The sequence below is a fragment of the Vicia villosa genome, linkage group LG1, assembly GCF_029867415.1.
Source record: "Vicia villosa cultivar HV-30 ecotype Madison, WI linkage group LG1, Vvil1.0, whole genome shotgun sequence".
Classification (NCBI taxonomy): domain Eukaryota; kingdom Viridiplantae; phylum Streptophyta; class Magnoliopsida; order Fabales; family Fabaceae; genus Vicia; species Vicia villosa.
This window is the reverse complement of record NC_081180.1, coordinates 11,594,102-11,612,552: the sequence shown is the minus strand read 5'-3', so window position 1 is coordinate 11,612,552 and position 18,451 is coordinate 11,594,102. Positions and strand designations below refer to the sequence as shown.

General features: G+C 28.6%; 2 protein-coding genes across 2 annotated transcripts; one reads left to right on the top strand and one right to left on the bottom strand.

Annotated features, from left to right (window-relative positions):
- On the top strand, positions 1-2,005 carry LOC131648590 (uncharacterized). The gene is made up of 2 exons (XM_058918357.1): positions 1-1,093; positions 1,182-2,005. The coding sequence occupies exons 1-2, from the start codon at positions 1-3 to the stop codon at positions 2,003-2,005; spliced, it is 1,917 nt and encodes a 638-aa protein (XP_058774340.1).
- Positions 2,006-4,041: 2,036 nt separating this feature from the next.
- LOC131628543 (probable small nuclear ribonucleoprotein F) lies at positions 4,042-7,496 on the bottom strand. Its single transcript, XM_058899374.1, has 5 exons — positions 7,371-7,496; positions 7,101-7,188; positions 6,944-6,981; positions 6,761-6,825; positions 4,042-4,245 (listed from the first exon to the last, which is right to left on the bottom strand). Exons 1-5 carry the CDS (start codon positions 7,374-7,376, stop codon positions 4,176-4,178), a joined length of 267 nt encoding a protein of 88 aa, XP_058755357.1. The 5' UTR covers positions 7,377-7,496; the 3' UTR covers positions 4,042-4,175.
- Positions 7,497-18,451: the final 10,955 nt, after the last annotated feature.

Genomic DNA, 18,451 nt, shown 5'->3' with positions numbered 1-18,451 from the left:
ATGGATGTGGGGCATCAACAGGTTCCTATGGATCTGTATAATCCACCACTTCACATGAGAAATGTCAGCTTAGATGAGGAAGATGATGGTTCAATATTTGAAACACCAGTGCCAATGCAAACTGAAGGTGGTTTGTTTGGAATGAAATTCGCAAGTAAAGAGGAGTGTGTCTTTGCTATCGCTCAGTACCACATCAAACACTCTCTTGATTATGAAGTTTATAAGTCTGATTCTAAAAGATATATAGTCAAGTGTAAGAATGAAGAGTGCACGTTCAGATGTAGAGGTACTTTGGGGAAAATAAGTGGTACGTGGAAGATCACAAAGGTAAGTGGACAACACACATGCACTTCGGTTGCGATTACTCAAGATCACAAAAAACTAAACTCAAACATCATCAGTGACAGCATCAAACGTCTCATACAAGAGGATGCCTCGTTGAAGGTTAAACACATTATTGCTCATATTTGTGAGAAATTCAACTACACGATTTCTTACAAAAAAGCATGGATTGCGAAGAACAAGGCAATAGCATCTACCTTCGGTAATTGGGAGACTTCCTACAACGACCTTCCGCAGTGGTTATTGGTAATGAAATATTATTTGCCAGGTGTCGTAGTCGATCTAGAGACCCTACCGGCGTTATCTGATGACGGGACGCAAATTGATGGTTGTAGAATTTTCCATCGTCTATTTTGGGCCTTCCAGCCATGTATCAAGGGGTTCGCTTACTGCAAACCCGTTGTGCAAGTTGATGGGACGTGGTTGTATGGAAAATACAAGGGAACCCTGTTACTAGCTGTTGCACAAGATGGAAACAGGAACATCTTTCCAATAGCTTTTGCCTTGGTCGAGGGTGAGACGGGTGATGCATGGAGTTTTTTCCTAAGGAATCTAAGAATGCATGTTACGCCGCAACCCAACATCTGTCTAATATCAGACAGACACGTGTCCATCAAAAGCGCATATGATAACCCGGAAAATGGTTGGCAATGCCCACCGTCTACGCATGTCTATTGCATTAGAAATATAGCCCAGAACTTCATGCGAGAGATCAGAGACAAAGAGCTTCACAAAAAAGTCATTAACATGGGTAATTCTCAACGCCAAGGGTTTCTTTGTAATTGATAATGTTGTTTAAAAATATTTTGTTTAACTAATATTCTTATTTTCACTTACAGGTTATGCATTAACTGAATCAACCTACAACTACTACAGGGGTGAAATACGTATGTCAAATATGGATGCATACAACTGGGTAGAAAATATTCCAAGAGAAAAATGGTGCAGAGCTTTTGATGGAGGGCAACGGTGGGGTCACATGACTACCAACCTGGCAGAATCAATGAATTCAGTCTTGAAGGCCACTCGTAATCTACCCGTTACAGCATTGGTAAGATCTACATACTTTAGGATGGGTGAGTTATTTGGCAGAAGAGGGCACGAATGGACAAAAAAAGTGGGTTCTGGACAACAATATACAAAAAGTTGCCTGAAAGGTATAGAAGAGGAGGCTGCCAAAGCAAGTAGTCATCACGTTAGGCAATTTGATCGTCTACGGTTCTGCTTCTTGGTGGAGGAAACTATGAACCATAATGAGTGTCGACCGACTCGTCATTTCAACGTCGACCTTAAAAATCAAACGTGTGAGTGTGGAAAATTTCAAACATTTCATGTGCCTTGCTCGCATGTCATTGCAGCGTGCGCGAGCATACATCACGACTATACCGTGCATATAGCTGATGTCTTCAAGGTCGTTAACGTGTTTAAGGTCTACGAAGAAAGTTTCATAGGGGTGGGGACTGAGGCTGACTGGCCTCGATACGAAGGAGATACTCTTTGCCACAATGACGCCATGAGAAGAAGAAAGAAAGGTCGCCCAAACAGTACCCGCATACGAACAGAAATGGATGATTATGAGAAGGAAAAAAGAAGATGTGGTATTTGTCGCGAGTTCGGACATTATCGCAAGACATGTCCAAACCGAGCTGGACCATCATCTTAGTTGTGTTTAAGTTTTTATGTTGATTTATTTTCATCACTGCCTTGTAGTTTCTTTCAATATCAATGACAACTCTAATTAGAATATTCAACTTCTACTAACATCATAATAACGTCTACAACAACACAACGATTTAAAATTAGATTACAACAACATAATCAAAACAGCAAAAGACATACTTCAGACACAAATAGATCATATCAGGACTCAATCAACATACAACAATTAAACTACTCAAGTATAACTGCTAGAACGAGTGGATGTTGAACGCCTCGATTAACTTCTCCACTGTATGTCCAAAACATTAGATCCACATCGACATCATCTTTCACACGATCCCAGTAATACATGTAGGTTCCTTCTGGGCTTGCATCCGTCAAGGTTATATATGGACAGCGATAATCCATTTGTTTAACTTTGCGGGTAGGACCGTCAAGTTGTCGAAACCCTGTGTTGATGGCTCTAACAACTCTGCTGAAATTTCAATGCGGGTTCAGACATACCCTGATGTGTTCGCCTTCCTCAAAAAACACCACAGCCCAAACAGACATGATTTTTAACTGTTAAAATTAACCACAACACAAGAATTGATAATTCAACTCTCACATACATACCTCTATTTATAGAAGATCAGACCTCTTCTACCCATATTTTTGGAGGGAAAATATAGTACAATATTTTGCTTTGGCGGGAAATATTATTATTATTTTTTATTAATTTATAATATTTATTAAATTTTATTGTTCTCTTATGTATCAAAATTAATTAATTTTAATGGACAAATTTAATTTTTTTTTTAAATAATTAAAATAAATAAGTTATAATTATTTAATCATTATATATAATAACTATAATAAAATGTTTGAAATAAATTAATTTTTATTTACAAATTTAATTTTTTAATTTTTTAATACTTTAAATAATTAACTTATAATTTTTAATATTAACTATATATTAAAAAAACAATTAAAAATAATTATAATACAAAAAACGAAAAAAAAATAAATTAATGGGTGCCCTCCAATTGAAATGGCGGCCTCATGAAGGCCTTTACATGGCCTCCATTCAAAACGGCGGCCTCATGGTGGCATTTTGGGACTAAATTTTGGCAGGGTGGCATATTGGGATTTTATTTTCAAATGGGTGGCATGCAGGTCAAAATTCCTAAAAGGTGTCTTATTTTATTTTTTTTGGTAAAATTAAAAAAAAAAAAAAAAGTAAAATAAAAGGTGTCTTAGAAGCCATAGACTTACAACGTAAACCATCTCTAATTGTTATGCTTCTCCTTTTTTCTAGTTTCATAATAATTCTTAATCATATTTTAATTTCCTTTACTATTATTGTAGCTAAGCTTTTATACCATTGCTAGATAGTGAAAGCAGTAATATAACTTAGCATAAACAATTAATTATATGCTTACAAGGTTCGTCCCAATCGCTCGAGTCAACTCGCTCATTGCCACTATCCGACTATCCGCCATCAGGATTCTCTTCCGCAATGTACTCCTCCCCAAAACTTCTGCTTTCCTCAAAGTTAACTCTTTGTAGCAGCACTTGATCTTAGTCTCATTCTTGCAACTTATGTATCAACAAGACTGTCTTAACTTTGTATTTTCACCTTTTTCTTTAATTACAAGTATATAATTCTGACTGTTAATCTTTTTAAAAAACAGAGTTTCTAGTTATTATAGATTCATTAAAATACATTCTGGCTTAACAAGACATTAAAGTAAATCTTTGTAGCTGCACATATTCAGATCAAAGGGCGAAATTTCAAATTGTATTGATGCATTGCACTTAGCCATCCATGATTGAAGTTTGAATTGAGACATCTACTTCTTTCATTTGTTTTTCTCCTATTTATAACCACAAACTGTATGCTAATTTAATTAGTCTAAATATCAGGTTTCCTGTGAATCACAGAACAATTTTAACGTTGGCACCCTGATTGATTACCGTGTTTTTTATTCAAATCTCTACACATAACTACATAAAAGCATTTAATTAAAGATGCAAAAATAGTAAATAAATTCAGTTCAATTTATGTCATAACAGTAAGGTTTTTTCATTTAGTCTTCAGCAGTATTTCCAATTTCTTCGTCCACTAATACTCTCGAAAAGGTGAGAACATGGTTACATCTTACAATGGTTTTTTCATTCTAATCTTCATTCTACTAGTCTTCAGCAGCATCTTCAATTTCTTCATCCTCTGGTACTCCTCGAAGATAGAGAACATTGTTACATCTACAAATGCAAGCAATAATATAAGACATGATTATCATATTTGGACTACAAATCCAGATATACAAAAAAGACTACAACATAACTTGATCATATAATAGATCGTATCTTCATCACACTCTTGCTCACAAGCAGAACCAGATTAAATCCACAGAACACAATATAGTAGCGAAAAATAAATTTTCAAAAGCATTATATAAACAATTATACCATTTAAAAAATGTTTTCCTAATGCCCAGATGAACATGGAATATCCATAGTAGCTATGTAAAATTTAAGCTCAAAATTACATGCAGGATTAGAAATATTAATATATAGAGGAATTACTCGCTACATCCTTTCATTATGCAACAGACCTTTTATTAAGACTAGGGCCAGTATACATGAACAAAATACTCTTTTACATGTCTACCAGATGGACAATTTCTTTGCATGTATGTCAATTCCCACTTGCTTTTTAACAGTGTTTGTTAAATGCCATAATATAACTTCCATTCACATGTATATGAATATATGAATATGAATGTTGATTAACTATAATGATAAGGGGGTGGCCACGGTCCCATTGGGATGCCCCAATATCCTCCCCTGCCTATAGCAGGTTATTTATTCGGTGCAGTGTTGTCTGTGGAGGATGGCGGAAAATAGAGTCAAACCAAAAATTCACCATGAAAATATGGAGGATGGCGGAAAATAGAGGCAAACCAAAAATCCACCATGAAAATATGGCGGATGGCTGAAGCATGGCAGACAAACTAAACATTATTGAATCTATATAGAGAAAACAATAATTCATATATCAAGTTCTTCAAAAAAGACATGTAAGGTAAATGAAATAGATGAGAACATATCTATAGAATGAGGGAGAAATACAAGTAGAATAAAAAAATAGCAGAATAGAGAATAGAACAAAAAAGAGAGTAGTGGGAAGGAATAAAAAATAAACAAAACGAATAAGGAAATAAACAAACCCTAAAGATGAACGGTACTTGGACAAAAGTTGGGCGAGGATGAGAAGAGGACGTCTAATCAGAGTTATGTGTACTTTATGTGGGAGGATTATTTGTATTTAATCAAATAGTTCTTTTGGGCTTGTTAACTGGTAAAAAAGAACCAGACAAGAATTTGCAGAATTTTTTATATAAAATAACACGAAATTTCCGGCATACTATTATGGACGTTAAACTCATGGCGGCCGCCATGGCACTGCAATGCAAAATCCACAACGCCACAACTTTTCCATGGCACTAATTTCTGCAACCGCAATCTGCCATGGCCATAATTTTACAGCACTGAGTGGGTGTTGATAAAGTATCACATAACTAAGACATACCTAAGCTAACCATACAACCATATTTGCAAAAGATAAGTAGAAAGTGATTTATTTGGCAATGAAATCATAAACCATCCACATTGACTATTCAAACTAACAATTAGCAGAGTATATCTTCTACCTCGACAAACATATAGCAGAGTACAAAAAAAAATATCAAATGGTAGAAAACAAAACATTTAGGCTCTTATCTGATGCAACTCAGACTACTTCTCAAACATGACCCAACCTTTCATGTGAGTTTCCAAGCCTTCTCCGATGCTAATTTGGGCTCTTAACCATATGATAGAAGGTTTACTTTTGGGGTTGTGTTCCTAGGTCCTAAATTGGAGAATTTGTGGGTTAAGAAACAAATGTTTATTTCTAGATCTAGCAGTGAAGCCAAGTGTTGCAACCCAGCCTTAGCCACCTCAGAACTTCTATGGTTGCATTCTTTTCTTTCTGAGTTGGTGATAAAGTTCAAAACTCTCCTACAACAAGCCTTCACTCTGTCACTCAGAAATACCAGTGTTATTTCCATTCTGTTTAGAACTAATACATCTTAAAGTGGTTAGAACATGAGTTCAATGTGCAAATATTTTTCCCCTAGAATTAGAATCAGAATTTATTTTCAATTTTCTTGCTGCAACTTCCCCTACAATGTCAATTTTTTAGTTATTATGGACCTGACTTAATTCATTTGCTAATAAGGAACTGTTAGTATAGCAAATCAAACTCTAAACTAATAATCAACATTTACTCTGATCTCATTAAACAAATGAGTAAATATGATCACGGGAGAATCAAATTCCCGCAACCGCAATCTGCCATGGCTGCAATTTGACAGTACTGATTGGGTGCTGATAAAGAATCACATAACTAAGACATATCTAAGCTAACCAAACAACCATACTAGCAAAAGAAATGTACAGTAATTTCTTTGGCAATATAATCATAAACCACCCCCCGTTGAGATCACTCTATTCAAACCAACAAACAATTAGCAGAGTATATCTTCTGCCTCAACAAACATATAGCAGAGTATAGAAAAATATCAAATGGTAGATAAACAAAACTATTCCTTTTCCAACTCCAACATCAATTTCAAAGACAGAAAAAACAAAATCCATATTTAGAATTCATGTGTATGTCCCAGAAAAACACAGTCTAGCAAATAGTAAAATAGTTGAGATGGTAACAAGTTACCTGATTAAAATCTCTCCTAAATTCCCAGTAAAATTTCCCTCAATGTATTCTTCAGTGTTGGCCAACTACACAAAAGTTCACAAATATAAAAAGAAAAATGTTATAGTTATAGCAACATAGCAAAAGAAGTACCTAATAAGATTTGTCATAACAGACACTCAATGAGTCTATCTAGAATTGTACCTGCAAGTTCATATAGGAGTCCACTGAAACAAGATAACCTGCAAAACAAAATCAATAACAGATTATTAAAAATATGCAGAGTGTTCAATTCTCCAAAAAATAAACACTGAACTGAAATGAAACATGTAGAGAATTTGCAACATAACAAAGCAACTACCTTTGTACTCCATTCCCCATTTTAGTTTCACAATAACATGCTTCCCAGTCAAATTGTTCAAAAAAGGTTTGGGATTAACAGGTATAGTCTGCAAAAAACACGAATAAGAACAACAATTCAAATCAAGGAAAGTGCAAAAACTACACTAATTCGCGTTCCTCGATCAACTATTTGACTTGCGGTCAAACGTGGAGAGTGCAAAAACTACTACCGTGACTGTAAGGTAATGCACTAAGGAAAGATGACGATGGAAAGGAAAAGGTTACTTACGGCCATTGTTGAACGGTACGAAAGCGGAGACGCTGCAACGGTAGAAGCTTGCTACTGTGTGTTGAAGTTACGGTTTTCTTTGGACAGAAGAAATTAGGGTTTTGTTCAGAAAATTTGGAATTGGATTCTATTGTTTTGGGTTATTCAATGGCCCATTAGGAAAATTAGGCCCACTATTTTCTTGGCCCAATATTCTTTTGTGTTGATATTTAATTATTCAATTAAATTGTTTTTGATAAAGTTGTTTTTTTTTTGGTATGAAATATTAAAATAATATCAAAAACAATTTTGATAATATCTTGTGTGTGTGATGGATAATAGCAATATTATATGAGGTCCACATCATGAAAATATATATTAATTTGTTGAATTTTAAAATATCATTTTTTAAATTATAATAGTCAAATAAAATTATGATACAAATTTTACTCTCGAATTCAATCAAAAAGATTGATTTACTATGTACTAAATGTTGCAATCAATATTTTGTATTGTTTATATCAGTTTTCAACTAAAAATTTACAGTGACAAACATTTTTGACGTGGATCAAGTACATAGATTTTCTTTTAATCAATTAATTTGTAAATGATCATCTTTTATCTAATAAATTTTTAAAAAAATATATTCCATGTCTAATTTGATGAACAAAGTGTTAATTTTATTAATTGAACAAAGTGTTAACATTGTCAATTATTAATGAAGTTGAAAAAAAATAGACACAAATACTTGTCTTGGAAATAATTTTTATGATAATGTATAATTAGTAGCTGTTTTCATTTTAATTGAGGAGATATATATAAAAAAAATTAATCAATTAATTCAATACATACATATATTAGTACAAGTATGTGTCAAGGAGTTTTTAATTATCCATTTATAAGAGGGAGAACAAAGTGAATTGTGAAAAACAATATTAATTTGTCTATTATAGCTTATATCATTTTATGTTCAGCACAGCAGTATTAAAAAAAAAAAGGAAATGATAAGTTGACACTATTTTTTTAAGGGAAATACTAACAAGTGTCTCAGGGGCACTCTTTAATAGCTTTAAAAAATAAGTTTTTTTTGGAAATATGCGTAATTAATGCATCGAAAATTGAAATGGTGAAATTTTGAAAGAATATTTTCTTTATTTAGAATGCTTAAATAGTACCCCTGGAGCACTCGTTAGCATGACCCTTTTTTTAATTACACCGTATAATTATCCATACAATGCATATATTCTATTATTTAATTATGAAAAATGGTATGCTTACACTAAAAGCCACACCAACATCGTTTATCGTTTATAATTTTATACATACGGTTCTTATACTTTTATTGTTTTTCAATAATTTTTTCTTGCCTAAATATTTGTGTTAGAGTTAAAATGTAGTGAAATATTTAGGATGTAAATACGGTGTACATATTTTTATTAGGGGAGTTCAGTTCACCTGATTTTTTATTTATCATAAATCTTTGTCTTATAGACATTTTTATGGTAAACTCAAATTTTTACATTTTAATTATTTTGATTTAAATTTAAATTTTATTAAAAAAAATTTAAATTATGCTAATTAATGACTAACATTGTCTTTTATATGACATATATCTTCCAACGTCTTTTTAGTAATTTATCTTATATATAAATGCAAGGTTGTCATCTTATATATAAATGCAAGGTTCTCATGATGGCAACTCTAGCCACATGTCAACCTGATAGCAACTCTAAGCCCAAACCCTAATTCTAAATTTACTAATTTGACCTCACACCCTAATTTTAACTTTACTAATTTAACCCTACATTAAGAATAAATATAATAACAATAATAATAATAATACCATTATTAATAATAATCATAATATTAATAACAAAAATAATATTAATAATAATGTAAATAAATAATAAGTAATATATATTTATCGCCACAATCTTAAATCTATTAGTTTTTAAATTGACAAAATATAAATAATTATAATAATAATCATAACAATAATAATAATAATAATAATAATTAAAATAATAATAATTATAACAAAAATAATATTAATAATTATTATTAATATTAATAATATAATAATAATAATTAAAATAATACTAATCATAACAAAAATACAAAATATAAATAATTAAAATAATAATAATCATAATAACAACAATAATAATAATATTTAAAATAATAATAATCATAACAAAAATAATATTAATAATTATTATTAATATTAATAATATAATAATAATAATTAAAATAATACTAATCGTAACAAAAATAATATTAATAATAGTTATTAATGTTATTAATAATAATAATAATAGTAATAATAATAATAATAATAGTGATAATAATAATAATAATAATAATAATAATAATAATAATAATAATAATAATAATAAGTAGATATGGTGATGTATCATCTTAATAATTGTTGCGCAACCCTAATTTTATATTCACTTTTTTTGTCCATCTAATTTATCAAATTTTTATTCATACAAAATAAATTACTTATTTAAATAATATTTTTTTTATTAAACCCCTACATTAATAATTAATTATAACGATAATAATAATAATAATAATAATAATAATAATAATAAAAACTCTTCAATCTAAGCATAAACCCTAATTTTAATTTTACTAATTTGAACCTATATAAAAATAAATACTAATTATAAATATAATAATAATTATTACAATAATAATAAAAATAAAAATAAAAATAATAAAGAATAAAGAATATATTATTTAATAATTGACACAATATTAATAATTAAAATAACAATAATAATAATAGAAATATTATAATAATAATAATATAAACAATAATATAAATAATAAAGAATAAATAATATATTATTTAATAAGTCACACAATATTAATAATTAAAATAACAATTTTATTTATTTTTTAATCTCTAATAAAACTAAAAACAAATTATTTAAAAACAAATATCATAAAATTACTATTTTGATATGCTATTTGTGTAATAATTTATTTATTTTTTAATCTCTAATAAAATATCTCAACAAAATATTAAATAGAACTGTATTATTAATCTATTTAAATCTCTCATTTTTAATTTTTTCAATTAATCTATTTCATCTTTCCTATTCCATAACCACCTACCATTCATTAGACCTTTCATTCCATCGGTTATAAAATTTATTTGCACATTCAATTAATTTTCAATTTTATTCTTCAATTATTCTTATTCATTTTAAGATGACCTTTTATTCTATATCTTCGGTTACAAAATTCATTTACATATTCAATGTATTTCTCATTTTATTCTTCAATTCTATATATTTTGTCCCATCTTTCTTGCTTCTCAACTATCCTATTTATTCTCACCACGTATTCCAGTCATATATTTCTCAACAATCTTACTAATACTACGTCAAATACTATGATTAAAGTTAGAATCAGTCAGATGTGAGATAATATGAACATTACTAGAAGAAAAGTATTAATTAGCACATATATGATCTTAATAGATGAAAAGGTACACTCATTTCATCTATTCCTTTATTAAATTATTTTTTGTTAATATTTTCTTTTGCTTTTTAAATTTTTTTTTTTTAGCAATTACATACATGCAATGATACCAAGAAAGTTTTCATGCAAAAAAACGTTTTGGAAGAAGAGATGATTTATGTTATCGAAGGTTTTAAGGTATTAAAAACTAAGACAAAATATGAGGTTGAAAATAACTCTTCAATGCTTCAATGGTATGGTGCTACAAAAGTGACTACTCAAGAATGCGATTACGGAAAAATCTCTTGCTACATTTTTGAATTTGTTTGTTATGTTACTATTTAGCCTTATATTTAATAGTTTTTTTATTATATATAAAATATATTACATTTTTTTTAGTTATATGTAGTTGGGTTTATCATTGATATAAAACCCAATTGAAGAAAAAACAACTGTTCATGTCAAAGTAGAAATATTATCGTAATTCTGGAAATTTACCTTTTTGGTCTTTCTTTACCTTTTTAATTTTAAATATAAGTGACCTAATACACTATAATTTAATTATTTTTAACTTTTCATATTTGAATTACATATTTATCAACAAAAAAGAATTGAATCACATCACAAAATAATTTTTTTTAATTGGCATGAATGTAAATTGGGTAAGTGAGAATATATTATTTTTTAATCATCAAATAACACATTCATTATTTCTTTTGGTTGCTAACATATTCCATCTTTTGTATACTATTTTTTCTCTCCATTGATTTTATACATACATATCAATTTTTAAAAATATGTGGTTACTTTGTTACAGGTATATATGTAACGCTATTTGGTGTTTTATTATATGATTAATAAGAAAATCTTAGTAATAATATTTGTTAATTACACAAATTTTTAAATATTTTTCAATTCTATTCCTTAAATATTAAATCAATCACTTAAAATGATATTAATTAATAATAAATTTTAATTAATAAAATTGTGAGTTATAATTTTTAATAAAATTTATTGTCTTATTAATATTTATTATTTTGCATACAAAGGTATAATTGGTCCATATTTTAGTAATAAATTGTTCTTTGTAACTTCTATTATCATTGTAAGAGTCGTGTAATGTATGATATTTTTAACTTTTAATTTACAAAATATATTATTTGGCATAAAAATGTATAGTTGGTGTGTATTTTAATAATTAATTGTGATAATAAGATCTTAGAGTAAAGAGAGTGGGTCATAAATATTTTAATAATAATTAAAATTAAAAGTTAATAATAATTTAAAAAATAAAAATTTAATAATAATAACATTATTAATAAAAAAAATACAATTTTGATAGAGTATTTAAGAGTTTAAAATATGAAGAGTTCATATCAAATAACGAATAGAAACAATATTATAGAAGGATATGTAAGAAAAATAGAATAACATAATAAAAAAAATTGACACAGTAATAAAATATTCTAATCATGAGGCTCAATTCTTGATTTCGTCTTACGATTAAAGTGAAGGATTTTGATTATTAATTTTATTGCAACCTATATTTATAAATTTATAATTTTTAAGTTTGTAAATTTCTAATAATCGAGGCTTATAATAGTGAAATAAAATTTCTTAAATATTTTTTCTTACCTTTTTTAAAATAAGAAAAAAATGTTAAATTGCATTAAAAAATGTTAATAATGATGTAAGTAAAAATTTTGGGATTTTAACGCATAATTTAATGAGTAGAAATATTCACTTTCTGAAATATATAAACGGTAATAAAATTTATAAAAGTTAATGAGTATTAATAAAGTTTAATGATTATTAAGAAAATTTAATAGTAACATTAATTAAATTTATTTACATTGATCAATATAACATTTGAGAAGTGATAATAAAAAAGTTCAAATAAGTTTATTATACTAAAAGAAATTAATTTAATCTTTAAAAAAATTAAATATATCACTCCCGCCTTTTATTTATATGGAATCCTAAAAATTATCTTCTATTTGTTATTTTATTATTTTATAATATTATTTCATATCATTTAATCAATAACTAGTAAAGGACCCGTGCGTTCGCACGGGTCACGCAAAGTCGATATAGATAATAATAAAATATATAATAATATTTAATAAATATATATAAAAGATACGAAAAAAAATTGAAATTGGATGGTAATATAAATATTAATTCATTAATTATTATATTGTGTATGAAAATCCATTCCGATATTTAAATAATAAGGTATAAAAAAAATATATTTGTTTACAAAACAATTTATTTTAGTATAATTAATTTTATCTTGTCAAAAATATATAACAAATAATATATCAAAAAAAAGCAATATATTATATTTTTTTGGCGAAAAATATAGAAAACAACAAAAGCAATGTTTATAATTTAATCTTATAGATAATGTTAAGTAATATTATAAATTAAAACATATTATATCGACTTTGCGTTCCGCACGGGTCACGCAAAATCGATATAGATAATAAAAAAATATATAATAATATTTAATAAATATATATATATATAAAAGATACGGAAAAAAAATGAAATTGGATGGTAATATAAATATTAATTTCATTTAGTATGAAATGCATATGATTTGGTAGTCAGCTACCATTGTGTTCGCACGCGTTCATTATCGTTTAAAATATACCATAAGTATTCATCTACCCCTGCGTTCGCACGGGTCACGTAATAATATATCTAACTAATACTAATATTATTTTGTAAATTTTTTTAGAATGTACCACATATAAATTCATTAATTATTATATTGTGTTTGAAAATCCATTCCGATATTTAAATAATGAGGTATAAAAGAAATATATTTGTTTACAAAACAATTTATTTTAGTATAATTAATTTTAGCTTGTCAAAAATATATAACAAATGATATATCAAAAAAAGCAATATATTATATTTTTTGGCGAAAAATATAGAAAACAAAAAAAGCAATGTTTATAATTTAATCTTATAGATAATGTTAAGTAATATTATATAATTTTCTTATGGCCAAATATGAATGAAGATAATTTATATTAAATTAAATAGTAAAGGAATTGTAATAAATAAATTCACATAATGTCATTAAAAATATATCGAATTAAATTTTGGAAAAATCAAGTAAAGAAACCGATATTAATTAAATAATTCAATGTATTAAATTTTATCAAAATTAACAGAATGAAGTGTATATTGATAAACCGATATTAATTATTAATTTGAAGAGTTTAATATATTTATTATGTAGTCAACTAAAAAGCCAGTTTAACAGTTTCCAACATTTTTTGCACGTTTACCTACTAAGTAATGATAATGTATGTGAAGGTGTACTTTGGAAAAAGAAATCTAAGAGGTTGGAACGTTTCAGGATATAAGTGGATGAGAAGAACTTGAAATTAGTTTTTAGTCTCAAAAACGAAATCTACTCCATCATTTGAACGAAAATGGGTAGCTTCTCACAGGTTAAAAAAGCATGCAGGTGGTGGATTCATTTCTTCTAAATCCAATCTTTTTCTTTCATTTTTTTTTTAGAGTTTGATTTTGATTTAACATTGTTCTTTATCATGTAGATCTTTGAAATTTATTCTGGTTGAAGATCGTTTACAGCGATTCGCCATTAAAAGGAAGATTAAACAAAGATCTAAACTACTGCGCATGAGAACGAAGATGAAGAAAGAAGGGATTACGAAGATGTGCACTGATTTGGATGTGCATGTACGGGACAATGTTGCATGCATGTGGGAGAGTGATATCAAGGTGAAGAAAATCTCACGGGTTTGGCAGAATGAGATGGTTGCAATCAATTGGATGCGGAGTCATGAAGGAATCAGAGCTGGATTGGGGTTTGCTGTTGTTGAAGATGTTCAGTTTGTAGTTGATGTTATGGGCAATGTGGGATTGGATATGAAACCCAGAATGATAGAGATATCCGATGGAGTGTGTATTGGGTGGATACGCTTTGAAAATGAAAGGTATGACTTTATTGTTCAAAGATTTACGAAAAGTATGAAATTATGTTAGATGATATTATTTGGATTTCAGAATCATATTATGTTTGTATTATGGATGACAATGAATGGAAGATCTGGACAGAGTTGGTGAAGAAACTGAAAACAATGGTTAGGATTGTATTTGTTGACATATAATATTGTACAATATTGATATTCAATGCTTTGCATGTTAATCTGTATGTTTCTGGAATTTTTTTAACATTGTTATGTATGTGCAATGCAGGTTTAGGTGATGGTGATTTGTTGATGTGTTAATGGTTATGCTGGATGCATTGATGACAACTATTTGAAGAACAATATTTTTTGGATGAATCATTTTGCTTGGTTTAGTAATTTTAATTTTACTGAATTTGAATGTAATTTTAAAAACTTGTTTTATTTAATCTTCAGAATTTCTGTTTGGATAGTAATTGCCTATGGATTGATAAGAACTTTGCAAATTTAATATTATGATATTCTGTTCTACAATTGCTCTTATTTGCTGGTTTTGTAGCAGTCATTGTTTGACAGTTACAATTTGTTATTGATTGTGTATATTTTATATTTTACTTATTTATGGAAGATATGTGAAGTTAATAGGGGAATATATGTGGCTAATGTCCTGGGGATGTACAAAATTGTAAATTATTAGATAAATTAGTTTATGTTGGGATTTAATTTTGTTATGTCTATGTACTTTTTTTTCAAAAGATTATTAGTTCAATATAATTGTTAAGAGTATATTTGCAATAAAATATACATATGACAATCATTGTATATATGAAATACTTTAAACAGTTGAATGTTGATGCCCAACAAAAATGTTTTGACATTGTGTGAATTTCATATATAAAATTAAATATACATGATATGAAATGGGAATATATTTTAATGCAATGATTAGAAATGTTACATATGATATGAGTGGTAAAAAATATATTGGACACATTTTGTTTGTTACAATTATTTTAAAGTGTATTTAATACTGGTAAATAAGATGTAAATAATAATAATAAATTAATATATGACTTATTTAAATTATATAAAAAAAAACCATTACTTTTAATATGATGAGTGAATTATTTTAAAAACAATCTATTAATTATTAATTGCGTTTGTTAAAGAAACATAATAGTCAATCGCTTCTACATTTCTTGGGCCATTGCAAATTTTCTTGGTCAGGGCAACCCAACAATTTTCTTGGCCCATTGGTAATTAATAGGTGTAAATTGCCCAGCATTATGCGGAAGCAAAGAGACAGCTTATGAATTCGTTTTTTATTGAAAACAAAAGTAGGCTCGGCAAACCAAACGCGCGAGCTTTTTGAACAGTACGGTCAATTCAGATTTCCTGCATGCTAGAGAAGATGACCGGAGGAAGCAAAACTGTCCACCGATGTATATCGGACGAAGACGGCGTAGAAATCAGGTACTACTTTTCATCGTTACTTTAAGAATATCAATCTGATTGTTATTATTTCAAGTTTCAGTGTTGAAGCGTTATTGTTTCTAAATGGGTTGAGATGCATGTGTTTGCTAAAGGCGATTATTTATCTGCAATTGAAAAAATTTCTGAACTCAACTTTTTAAACATTAACTGTGATATATGCCCTCTTATGGCTATTATAGATGTATGGGTGATGAAACATTGACGGTTGTGTCGTGTTTTTTCTGTGAAGGTTTTTGAAGATTCTCTAAGTATGTGGGTGTATGTTAAAAAAATACGGACCAAGAGTCATTAGGGTTTATGTGTATTTCAGTCTGAATTGACAAAAACAGAGTACAACAGGTTCGATTAGTGATTCTTGGGTTCTTACTACTGTTAGGTAATCTCTTGTTCGTATTAAGACTGTGTTTCTATTAAGGATCCTTTTACATATATTGTTTGTTCATATTCAGAATATTTGTTGATTGTTCATATTCATTTCCTGTGAAACTTCAGCAATCTTGAATTTGTTCGTATCAAGATAATTTGTATTGAGTAATTCAAATGGCTTAATCATTTCTTTAAATTTATAAGATAAATATTTAACTATTGTTATGATTGTTTTTGGTTGTTAGCGACGAAGGAGCATGGAGGGTGATAGATGGATTGGTTGCTGAAACGGGGTACAATGCAGATAAGGCAAAAAAAGCTTCGAAGAAAGCGCAAAGAGTAAAAGAACATGGGAAAATACATCGGGTTGATCAAATGGCTACGACATCCGCCACTGCAGTTCCTCAACCGTCAAGTCATGACAATGTTGTGATTCTTGATGTAAAGGAGGGGCCAATGGAAGAAACGATTGGGGATAAGACGATTGACAGTGTGAATGGTGATCCAGGGATGGTTTCAAAGAAAAATATGGGTAGTGAACGAAGTGTAGGAATTAAAGAAAAGGTAAAAAAGGTCGTTCGGGCAGTTTCATCACGGGGAACAGTCCATCCGCATATATTGAGAAAGGGAAATCAATCAAAGAAAGGGAAAGGGAAGGCGTCTACTGATATTACAGAGGAGTTGTCGAATGGGGCAAAGAAATTCACTTGGAAAACTCGCATTACAAACGGCAAAAAAAGTGCAAAAAATGTGATGGTAAGATAACACAATCTAATGTGATTCGTATTCATATAATATAGGAACAACATGAAATGTATACTAAAATATCTGTGTATTTATGCAGCATTTTCCAAAGGAAATAGCTAAGAAATGCCTCCGAGTATATCAGGATGAAATTAAAGTTGTAGACGCGGCGACTCGAAAGGTGTTCAACTGCAGCCTTCATAAGGCGAGGAGGAAAGGAGTCCCAAGCACTTATGAAAGGTACATGGCTCAGGGCTGGTATGAATTAGCTAAGAGTATCAAACTTTGCAATGGCGATACTTTAATCTGGAGCATGTTGCGGTTTTCGCCTTATGTGCATTTGATTGTGGAAAGGCGTTAGGATGGTGACTTTTTAAAGACCTGTTTTTTATAATTGCGAATGATACAATCAAATGTTTTTATAATTGTAAAAACCTGTATAACATGAGTTTAATCTTTATGTAGTAATGTTGAATTTTATATCAACCATTCTACCATTACAAACAGAAACTTGATATGTGTTGTTTAACACTGTCAAATAGAAAAAAGATATAACCTATAATTTAATCATTTGGAGACAGTTTTATTGGTCTAATAAATTGATAAAACATCCAATGAATTTAATAAAATATTTTAAAAACGGTGTACTAAATTTATGAAGCAAACTTCTTTCAATAATGTACATTGTTTTCAAGTATGGTTGTAGATAAATATCCTGATTATATTAAATTATGGGACTGATAAAAGGGAACTGTAAAAGAAAACGGTAATAATTTTACTTTTAAAAAAGTTTAATAGTTGAAGAAATTAAAAAATTTGTAGGGCTTATTTGTTAAAAAAGTCATATTAAGTAATCTTAAACGTTAAAAAATGTATCAAAAGAAATTGAAATTTAAAAATTTTATGACGCGGCCCAATTAAAAATTCCAACATGTTAAGGGCCAACAATAAGTGTTTTGATATAATATTATTGTGAAATATAAATTTCATATTATCTTGATATAATATTATTTTGAAATATAAATTTTATATTATTTTGATGTTCTACATAATTAATAGTTGCTCCTTTACATT

Coding starts and splice junctions, on each gene's coding strand:
- LOC131648590 (XM_058918357.1), top strand. CDS start 1: ATGGATGTGGGGCATCAACAGGTTCCTATGGATCTGTATAATCCACCA. Junction 1,094..1,181: donor CAAAAAAGTCATTAACATGG/GTAATTCTCAAC, acceptor TTTCACTTACAG/GTTATGCATTAACTGAATCA.
- LOC131628543 (XM_058899374.1), bottom strand. Junction 6,982..7,100: donor ATGGGGAATGGAGTACAAAG/GTAGTTGCTTTG, acceptor TTTGTTTTGCAG/GTTATCTTGTTTCAGTGGAC. Junction 4,246..6,760: donor TTAGGAGAGATTTTAATCAG/GTAACTTGTTAC, acceptor TTGCATTTGTAG/ATGTAACAATGTTCTCTATC.